Source organism: Trichosurus vulpecula, chromosome 1 (assembly GCF_011100635.1).
Source record: "Trichosurus vulpecula isolate mTriVul1 chromosome 1, mTriVul1.pri, whole genome shotgun sequence".
NCBI classification, from domain to species: domain Eukaryota; kingdom Metazoa; phylum Chordata; class Mammalia; order Diprotodontia; family Phalangeridae; genus Trichosurus; species Trichosurus vulpecula.
Genome location: NC_050573.1, coordinates 312147271 through 312158640, shown reverse-complemented (window position 1 = coordinate 312158640; position 11370 = coordinate 312147271). Strand labels below are relative to the sequence as shown.

The following is an 11370-nucleotide window of genomic DNA, read 5'->3' as shown; positions in this document are numbered from 1 at the left end:
TTCCAGGCATATAGGATGGCTAGCTCAAAGGCACAGAGATAAAAGAGTGAAGGCTGTGGGTAAGAAACAGAGAGAAAAACACTTTAGATGCATTGCAGAGGGCATGCAAGAGAGGGAGAAACATCCAATGAATCTGGAAACATAGTCTGGGGCCCGGTTGTGAAAGATGTTAAAAGTTACACAGAAGAGTGTTTTTATTTTATCTTAGAGACAATAGGAAGCCACTGGAGTTGATTGAGAAGGGAATCACACGGTCAGATCTGTGTTTAAAGAAAATTACTTTGGTCAAAGTGTGTGGGAAGGAGTGAATTTGTGAGAGACTTTAGACAAAGGGGACTAATTTAGAGGCTGCTGCAAAAATCTAGTTAAGGGGTGATAAGGACCTGATATAAGGTAGTGCTACGTGTGCAGAGAGAAGGGATTAGAGGGAAGAGATGTTGTGAAGCTAAGAAAAGCAAGACTTGACAGGTGATTTGATATGTTGGATAAAGGGGAGTAAAGAGTCCAGGATAATGCCAAGGTTAGGAACTGGAAAGTATAGGAGGACAGAGGTAACTTGGAAAAAATAAGATTTTGGAAGAAGGGAAGATTTTTTTTTTGCAGGAGTGTGACTTTTATTGAGACAGGGAAATTGTCAAACGAAACAGCAGCAACTGAAGAGTAAGAAAACTTCATGCTGTCACAGGACTTATTTTACAGTAGGCATATTTCAGTTTGTGATCCCTAACTCTAAAATGCCAAACTTGTTTCCATTTGACCCAATACTTTCAGATTCCTCCTTAAAAGGAACATATAAGAGCATGTGGAAGTTGTTTGGTGAAAAGAAAACCCTGAAAAATAAGGTGGAAATATGGGGGTAAGTGGGGTGGGGTGGGGAGAGCTATGTAAAACACTTGAGTTGTATTTAACTACATTTTCATATCTTCACTGTAATACAAAACACAGTCACTTGCAGAACTGGTTCAGATTTTTAAATCCCAGATACACTTTAGTCCTCTACATAAGTGTTTGGAAGTTACTTATGTTTATATGAAATGAAGCTATTCATACTTTTCTACAGCAGTAACCGCGCACCAGGAAAGCCAGGACAAACACAAATCAAGGAATCGAGTTTTCCCAAAACTGCAGTGTGAAAAGACTATAAACGATTGATTTCCATACACATGGATGGGTTCTCTTTGCTATAGGAAATCCAAGTGGAGCTATAAGGAATGGAGATGTGTAAAAAGGTTTCTTGAGAGAAAGGAAGATGACACCGTGTATGAATTTTAATTTTCTGCACCTTCCCCAGCATCACATTCTTCTCCTGCACTGTCTGATGTCCATAATGTTAGGTTGTCTCTAAGCAACGGAATAAGGGTGCTGTCTTTGTAGGAGTCTTCCTTCAGTGTATCAAGTTCTGCAATAGCCTCATCAAAAGCCGTTTTAGCCAACGTGCAGACAAGCTCCGGGTTATTAAGGATCTCATAGTAAAATACAGAAAAGTTAAGAGCTGGCCCCAGGCGAATTGGATGTGTAGGTTGCATCTCTTTCTTGCTGATGTCAAATGCTTCTTGATAAGCTCCTTGGGAATTATCTATTGTTTGTTTTCGGTCATCACCACACGCTACTTCAGCAAGGTACCCGAAGTAGTCTCCCTTCATTTTCAGATAGAATACCTTGCTCTCTGGATTAGTCGCATTAGCTATTAAAAACTTATCCAACAATTCCAGGACAGTGGTGCAAATGGATCTTAGCTCACACTCCACTTTCTCCCGGTAGCCCTTGACCAGCTGCATCTCCTCGTCAGTGGTGTCAGTTTTCTGCTCGATGCTGGAAATGACCCTCCAGGCTGACCTTCGCCCCCCGACCACGTTCTTGTAGGCCACCGAGAGCAGGTTGCGCTCCTCGTTGGAGAGCTCGGCCCCCTGCTCGGTCACCACCTTCATGCAGGTGGCCATTTCGTCATAGCGCACGGCCTGCTGGGCCAGCTTGGCCTTCTGGATCATCTCGGTCTTCTCCACAGTGGACAGGTTTCAGGTGGGAGTGGGGGCAGTGGGGGCGGCGGAAACAACAGGGCTCTGGGGAGAGGGAGAAGCCGGACCGAGGGTGGGGGCAGGAGACAATCAACCCCGATCAGGCAGAGTCCTCGAAAGCTTAAAAGGTGGAGGGGCCGGGGAGAGAAGGGACGGGAAAGGACGAAGGAGATAGGAGAGAGGCAAAAGGAGGAGCGGGAGATGAGGGAAGGGAAGGAGGCGACCGAGTCAGACGCTATGTCCTCCACCCTGCCCAGCACCTCGGGCACCCAGAAGGGAAGTTTTTAGGGGAACAACACCTCATGATAATATATGATAAAATAGTATAAATGATAAAAATGCTTATTGATCGAATAAATTACAAAGGACAGTTTTTATTTTTCCATATGCTTGCTCCACCCACCTCCCTGTGTATCCTTGATATCATTCTCAGATGCTCTACTATTCCCCTGAAATGTGACTTTTCAGATTCCTGGCTTAATAAAAGAAAAAAAAAACTCTTGAAGATACAGGAAAATAGTAACAAGTTTCCCTCTCTTCCAACCTACCCCAGTCAATAAAAGGCAGGGTTGTACCAACATAAATATCATCCTATTTTCAGTGAATCTTGTCTAATTTTTCAAGAGTGCTTGGAAAACAACTCATTCCTCACTGTTTGTTAGAGCCAGATGAAAAAGAAAATGCGTGTTCAAAGCATCAATACAAATGATTCATCTCGCTTGTGTATGAGAAATTAATCCCTCTGCATCCTAAGAGCTTGCTTGACAGTTTGGGGCCTCCTGTGTTGTTATTCCAGTTGATGGATGAGTGATTCATTAGGCTGCCATTGTTTTGCAGAATCACAAGGCCTAGAGATGGAAGACACCTCTGAGAGCTCCTAGATGAAAAGGAACACTCTTTCCATATGACTGATCTAAGTACCCAAGAGTTTAAGAGACTTGATCAAAATCACCCAAGTTGCAAATGGCATGGGTGAGACTCCAAGCCAAATTGAGACTGGTTCCTTCCACTGCTCCATGCTATTCCAAGCTTCATATCCATTCAAAAATCTCTCAGTTTTGACCAAGAAAGTTTGTATTCAGTCAGTTTGGATAAGATAACATTAAGAGATTATGCCAGAAAAGACATTTGGATTTTCCATACAATCTGATTCTCCAGAATTCACCACCATGACTCAGTTGTCTCCTTACCCTAGAACATCCCTCTACCATGCTAAACCTCTCCTTCCATTGGTGAGATCATTCTGGGGGCCTCCATTTTGGGGATGGCCCCAGGTTAGTTGTAATTTATTCCACTCCAGGTTGTGCTTCTGACTCTCCAGACTTCACCACCAAGTTCCCGGGACCCATCTCCACCTTTCAGCTCCCTTTTATTTGTTGTAATTTCTCCAGGAGAGTGTAAATCCTTACACAAGTGCCAAGGGACTATATATTTTTTGCTTGTATTTGTAACCCCAATGCTTAGCACAGTGCCTGCCACAGAATAAGCTTTTAATAAATGCTTATTTGCTGTCTGCCTTCCTACAAAGTTCCAAAACAATCTTTGAATGCATTTTTTAAAGAAACTCTAATGTTAATGTGGTTGTCATTGCCAAAACACTGCAGTATTGCTCTTTCTAAAATCATAAATCTAAAAAACTTAGAGGCCAAACATGGTAAATGTTTTTCATATAAAATTGATTTCCCACCAACTTAGGACTTGCTGATGAGATATTTAAAGGGGCCTTGAGTAAAACTGTACCACAATAGTCCATTCCATATTTGACAAAGTCCAGGTGTTTGATGTCCAAAAAGTAAGCTATATAACTTAGAGAGTATTTTATCACGCTGTGTACTTTCAGAATGTAATATGTCTCAGTGTTGCTTTTGTTTACCTCTCATATAGATGAGGGATGATGTACTCACAGCTGTTATACCAGTTGTTAGAGTGTTGGCTACCAACTCAGTAACTGTGCCTCTAGCTAGAGTGTGCCAAGAAAAATTTTGTTATTCTGATATAATTTTAAACCAGTAGTTCTTGCCAAGAAAGGAGCACAGTGAGGTGAGATATTGATGCCAATGTGTGTACTCAGGAAAGAGACAGCGGGAAGATCATAAACCTTTTAGCTTTTACCAGAATTGCCTGGTATGGTTTGAATAGGCCCATTTCCTCTATCATTATGGGTGACTGGGGGTGAAGGATGGTACAGGATTTTGGGAGGAAAAGGAGATAAATTTTCCTTTTAACTGTTGGAAGATGGTCATTATTTGGGAACCTTGGGTTTTTGGGTTACCCAGAAAAGCAGCTCATACTCTGGTGGGTTCTTGGGTTGGGAGGAGAGTATATTCATGTTGGTTTCACTGGAATCTTTACTCTTACTTTTTTTTAGTGTTCATTCTACTGTTTGGGTTCTTCAAGACTGACTTGTGGGAATGTGGACAGCCCTGTGATATCAATGCTTTCTTCCCCTTTGGATATCGTAGGTGCTATGGATTGTTGTGTTTGTCCTTCGTTCTCAAAGAGGACTGTCACATCAGGGACATGGTGATATGCCTTGCAGTTGACTTTGATTTGAGTGAGGAAGGGCTGTGTAGGTCACCAGCCTCACTTTCTCCTCCAGAACCATCTGGGTCCAGTGGTCAGATATTCCTCAGGATGACTGGAGATGGCCTGGGATGCAGCCTAAGACCTTGGCCCTTTAGAGCTAAGGTCTTTTCAGGTTCTCACTTTGAGCAGGGTAACACCCATTCAGTGAAACCTCTTTAAGGAGTGGCCCCTTTAAAAAAAAATCAAACTGGGAGGGGAAGACCCTCAGGGTTGCTGGCCAGAAGAGTTACTATTCACATTCACTCTGAGCCAGGAGGGCCCAGAAAATAGTTATTGAGCAATTCTTGGGCGGGGACCTATTGTGGTCCAATCTATGAGCTGCAGAGTGAATTGGGTTTGAGGTTTTGTCTTTTAGAAAGAAATCTAGCCAGTAAACCCCAAGTGAACTAGGCAGTTTTTGGCCATCAAAATTCACCTTACTTGGGAGAGGAGAGGGAGAAAGATAAAGAGAGGGAGATGTGCTATGTACAGGCTTACTTGGTACTACCCAATGGCCTATGGGTCAGTCTCCATTAATAAGCAAAGTCTATAATTAAAAGTCTTTCTTATTGAATATTACCCATCCTCCTGTAGTCTGTAACACAGTCAAACTGGCCATCAGTCTGTTCCTCTGACATGTAACACCGCCTTCCATTTCTGTGCCTTACATTGGCTAGAAAGTGCACCTTCCTTACCTCTGTTTATAGATTTCCTTTCCTCCTTTAAGATCCAAGTTAAGGTTCATTTCTACATGAAATATTGCCCAGTTCTTTCTAACTGCTAGTGTACTGTCTTCCTAAATATCTTGCATTTAATTACCTTACTTTATTTGCATTTATTATCTTTATATTTATTCTGTAATAGTTATTTTCCATGATATAACATAACCTCCTTAAGAGTAGGGGTTGCTTCATGTTGGGCATTTGTATACCATGGCATATAGTAGGTGCTTAAAAAACTCTTGCCAAAATTGTTTTTTGAGAAAACTGGGGGCTAGTAGTCCTCTCTGACATGGCATTATGCCAAGATTCTGTTGCCTTACAGTTGAATCCTTAAGCACCTCTTAAATAAATTTAGCCACAAGCTAAAATAAAGACTTGGGAATTAGATTCTCAGAAAGTTTACATCTCCAGCAGCCTCTCAACTGTATATAGTTCAGCTAGAAATCAAAGGCTTGACCTGCTTTCCAGAACAGACAGGATTGAACCAACTTATTCTAAAGACAAGATCAGACTGGAGGTGCTCAGTTAGCCTAATTACTTGCATTTCTTTGGACAGGTACAAGGTTAACTAATAAGACTTAATTAAACTTGCGTCTGATTTTCTCATGGGGGGAAAATTGCTGAATTGGAGAATCCTGAGCTGACTAGCTCTTGGAAATCAATCACTGGTTGTAGCTAGAGATATAGTATATATAACATAGTTCTTCTCTGAGACAGGATTAATTTCGGTTTCTAGTCCTTTTTCTATAGTGTGTTTTTCCTTGTCCTGACTTTAGTAATCTGATCTGTCACATCAGATAGATCTAGAAGAGATAGTGATTTGCTTGAGTTGTAGAGTATTAAATAGTAGCCTACAATATATATTTCCCCTTCTTCTCCCATTCATCTGATGATGGTGGTTGGTAGACTAGTCACTTTAGGAAGCTGGACCTGTGGTATAACACATTTACAAACGAGGAGGGTTAGAGAATGAAGAGTTGGAGTTGGGTCTGAGTGACCATAAAGTTATATTGAGAGTGGCAGGTTGACTATTGAATGACTAAGAAATCAGGACCACAACTAGCATCAGGTTCAGTCATTATAAAATGAAAGAATCATAGAATCTCAGATTTGGAAGCACCCTTAGAAGTTATCAAGCCCAACTCTTACCTTAATAAAGATCCTCTTTGCAACATACTGATCCTTATTCTCACTACCCCACCCCCCAAAAATGTTAAACTGTGCTTGGGAAGCTCTAATGAAAGGGAGAAAGCTCATTCTACTTTTAGTCATCTCTAATTGTTACAATATTTTCCTTGAATCAAAAATCAAATCTATCTCTCTGTAACTTCTATTTATTGTTCATAGTTTTTTTTTTTTCCCTTTTAGGCCAAGCAAAGCAATTCTAATTTTTCTTCCCAGAGACAGCCCTTTAAAATTCATGAAGATGGCAACTATTCCATCTATCCTTCCTCCCAACACTTCTCTCCTCCAGGTTAAATAGCTCTCCTTTTATGTCATGCTCTGAAAGCCCTTCAGTCCTGGTCATCTTACACTGGATGATCTTCAAATTATGCTTTCTAAAGTGTGGTGCCTAGTACTAAATACATGTTAGCTGACCAGGGCAGACTATGAAGAGACTAACACTCCCCTCCTTTTGGATGCAAGTTTTCTCCTAATGCAGTCTAGGATTGCATTAGGATTCTTTGCTTCCCTATTTTGTCCAACATTTCCACACTATGCTACTTGTACTCTGGCCATCACCTCCCCGTTCTTGCTCCTACCTATCATCCTCTCAACTTCAATCTTAGACTCTGTCCCTGAGAATATCATAGGTGAGTTTTCACATTATCTTGAGGTAGCTAGATAGTATGGTGGATGCAATCCAGGGCCTATAGTTAAGAAGACCTGAGTTTGAATCCAGACTCACACTAATTAGCTCTGTGACCCTGGACAAGTCACCTAATCTCAGATTCTTGGGAATAATAATAATAACACCTTCCTCGCAGGGTTATTGTGAATATCAAATGAGACAATATTTTTAAAGTACTTAGCACAATGCCTGGCCTGTAGTAGATACTATATAAATTAATATTCCCTTTCCTCCATCTTGCTCAGAACCAAATCTCCATATTATTTTCTGGCCACCAATTCCAAACCATGCTACTGCATGTATCCTCTACCCTCATTCCATTTCCAGCTCCCTTATATATCCTGTGTTCCTCTGTTAAAATTAAATTCTTTGGGTTCAGAAACTATCTTGCTTGCTTATATCCTTATACCAAGCACAGTCCTTAGTTAAGTGCATAATATTCTCTCTCTTTCCATCTATTAATCTATCTTGCATTGTTGATTCCTATTGATCTTGTAATTAATACAAAAATTAATATCTATTTTCAAACATATCTATAGGCTCTTTGGTCTTATAATTGTGAATTTGGTTTTTGAACTCCATTGTTAAGACTTGACATTTCTAAAAGGAGGTAGCCAATTAGAACACAGTCTTGTGACTCAAGGGACCCTTATGGATATACCCATAAGCCATGATTATGTGAAATGTATAAGTTTGGCCCTTTACACATATATCATATAACAGGTTCAGATAGCTCTTATTCAATCAGGAGATATGTCTCCTTAAGCAGTGTCACAGATCTCTTCTTGTCAGAACTCTTCAACATGCCAGGGGGAATTGGAGAAGGGTAGAGATAGTGAGCTTACATTTCTTCCCTGGACTTAATTGTTTTCTATCCCTTGTAAAACATTCTTGGCAAATCTGAAACCTGTAACTATACAGCATAACCAATAACACTAGTATTTTAAACAACAAGGATCATTCTTATGGTGTCCCAACCAAAAAAATACGTGTGTTTTAGCAGTCCATGCAAAAGCCATATCACTATATACCTGAGAGGCTGCTTCATTGACAATGTCCAAATTACATGTCAGACATAATATATTCAGAGATCTAAAGTACATGTAAATCCACAGTACATAACAATTTATTACAAATATCAAGGGGGAAGGGGTGGGTGGGGAATAAGTATTGAAATAGCAGGTACTATGTGCCAGGCATTCTGCTAAGGGCTTACAAATATTATCTTCCTTGACAAAGCATAGAACATCTAACTAACAAAGCAAAATTGGATAGCCATGATGATAATATTGTCATTAGGGCCACAATTAAACAAAAAACAGGATGACCATAAGCGTTCGCATATCTGCAAGTAAAAAATCAGTAAAACAATTAAAACATTGCTATAACTCATAGCATAGCCAAATGAACAAAACATATGGAATTATAAACAAGTATATTTAAACATGCAGTAATTAAATCTGGAGCAATCAACATGCATTACTGTTTAGATGTAAAACCTCCACCCAAGTCAGTTGGACAGCTCTCTAAACAATAGCCCTATGATACTGTGTATGTGTAGAGAAGCATGTTTAACAGAACAGGGCCAAGAATAGACACCTCACATATTCCACAAGGGACTTTTCTCCTTTGATGTGTTCATTAATGATTGTGAATCCATATGTTGTACTTTTTGTAGTACAAAATTCTCCATTTCTCCATAAGGATAGTATGAGAAACTTTGCTGAATACTTTGCTAATATCTAGATAAACTCTATCTACATCATTCCTCTAATCTACAAGTCTAATAACTCTTGCAAAGAAGGAAATAAAGATATTTTGAAATTACATATTCTTGATGAAGCTACACTGACTGTCTTAATCCCTGCTTCCTTTTTTAGATGTTCACTATCCATCCCTGTGATAATAAGAGGAATAGAGATTGCTTCCTGATCAATGTTTTAAGACATACATATGTTTCTTCCCATCTTTGAGGATTGTGATAATTTTGGATCTTCTCCCTCTCTTTTTTTAATCTCCATAATCTTTCAAATATCCCTAAAATTGTCTTAGTGATTACATACACCAATTCCTTCACTATCTAAGCTTCCAGTTTAACTGGATAGATAAGGTGACTTTAACCTATCAAGATCAGTTAGGTACTCTTTTATTTTTCCTTATTAATCTTTCATTCTACTTCTCCATTAGCCTCTTTTTTACTTGTTTTGACCATTCTTATCTAAAGAACATTCTCCTTGGCAGACAAAAAAATCAAATTGAGAGTTGAATGGTTCTACATTCTTCATTATCCCTTCCACCCAGAGGAGAGGTCTTGTCTCTTCTTTGAGCCTTCTTGTTTACTGAAGTAGCAGAAATGCCTCCCTGCTTTTTATGTTCTTTAATATTCCTATTGAACATTATCTCATTCTGAATTTCAGTGTACCTGATACTACTCTTAAAGGTCAATGCTATGCTTTAATTTTTTTTTATTCTGTTTCCTGAACTTCCTTCAATTTTCTGTACATGTCCTTTTAAAAATCTAAGTTGATCAGATTAGGAATAAGATGACCTGGGCTTCCTGTTCATTAAATTGTTTATTCAATAAACATTTATTGGGCACCTACTATGTGTCAAGTACTGTGCTAAGTTTATTCACTTGGTCACTTCAGACTATTTGATCTTTTTCCTCTTCATTGGAAAAGATTTTCTCCCTGTAATCATAATTCCCTGAGGGCTTCACATGCCTACTTATCTTATCCTCTACTATATATTTTTAGTGCATGGGATCCCACCTGACTTTACACTGAAATTTTTGAATCTTCACTCTTGGAGTCTTGTTGCATGTCAGACTATACACATCTTTCCTTTTCTACTCTAAATAAATTCTAATATGGAGCAGCTTATTTCTCAAATTTTCCATCATTTCCACTTTAGCCACAAATTTGTGCTCCATCTTTGGCAGGATAAGATCCAGAACAGAAGGTTGTTAGCCTTCTGAAAAATGAAATTATTATTAAGGAAAGGACAAAATTTATCAGTGGCTCTGCTTTTGGCTGAGAATGAGCTCCAATAAGTGTTTGTTTAATCGATGTCACCCCATCACTGATATAGCTTACATACGTGCCAGGCTGGTGATCCCCCCCCCATTTCTATTTGCTCTTCTCCAAGTGATCTGCATTCTATTTCTACATCAATACCACCTGTGTTTCTTTAACCATTGATTTTCACCCAAGTGTTCTTGTCCATGCTTCACTTTCTCACTTTCTGTATTTCCTCTTTACCCTAATAAACAATACTTCTCTGCCCCTTCCTTCTATCATGTTACTTTCATGTTGAATAAGGTATAGATTTTTTGAGCCACATCTTTTTCATTTTACCAAATATTAACAATAACTGAGATCAAATTTGCCTCTTCTGATGCTCCTCTAGTTACTCTGAGAAATTATTTTTTTATTATCATTATTAGTAATAATATTAAAGTGCTATTTAAATGCTACTGCTATCTTAACCAGTAATGATTATTACTAACAATAAATTGATAATATATAAATATTATATAATAAATAATTACTACTAATTATTACTGCTACTAATGATAATAATAGCCAGCATTTATATAGAATTTTAAGGTTTGTAAAGGAGTTTACATATATATGTTGTCTCATTTGATCCTCACAACAAACCTGTGAGGTAGGTGCTATTATTATCCTCTTTTACAGATGAGGAAACTGAGGTATGAAGGAGTTAAGTGATTTGGCAAGTATTACACAGCTAGAAAGAGGCAAGATTTGAACACATCTTCCTCACTCCAAGCTCTGAATTGTATCCAGTGCGACACTCTTTATTGGTTTATGTGTTTAGGTTTGCTTCCTAGTCATTTTGAGTGTATGTGTTGTGAGCCAGAGTTGATCCCTAGAGCCAATTATCTCTTTAGAGCTGGGCACCTAGGGGGTGGGAAAAGGCAGAAGAACACATTCACTGTCTTTGCAAGTGACCAAAGAAATTATGGGGCCCAGGTTCTAGTGCCGATTATTGTGCATCAATATATATTTTGGCAGTTGTGATGACAAGTTGTATCAGATTGGGAGGTGATGGAAAGAGTGTATACTTTAAAGTCAGATGACCCCAGTTTTTATTCTGGTTTGTCACTTGCAAACTGTATGATTCTTGGTAAGAAACAACCTACTTGGGTATGTTTCTTTCCTTATCAAATGAAAGGAGAAGATAGCAGTGCTGG

At 38.9% G+C, this 11370-nt stretch overlaps 1 protein-coding gene across 1 annotated transcript; it reads right to left on the bottom strand.

Moving 5' to 3' along the window:
• Positions 1-1268: 1268 nt before the first annotated feature.
• On the bottom strand, positions 1269-2011 carry LOC118828648 (14-3-3 protein theta-like). The gene has a single exon (XM_036735461.1). It carries the CDS (start codon positions 1986-1988, stop codon positions 1269-1271), a length of 720 nt encoding a protein of 239 aa, XP_036591356.1. The 5' UTR covers positions 1989-2011.
• Positions 2012-11370: the final 9359 nt, after the last annotated feature.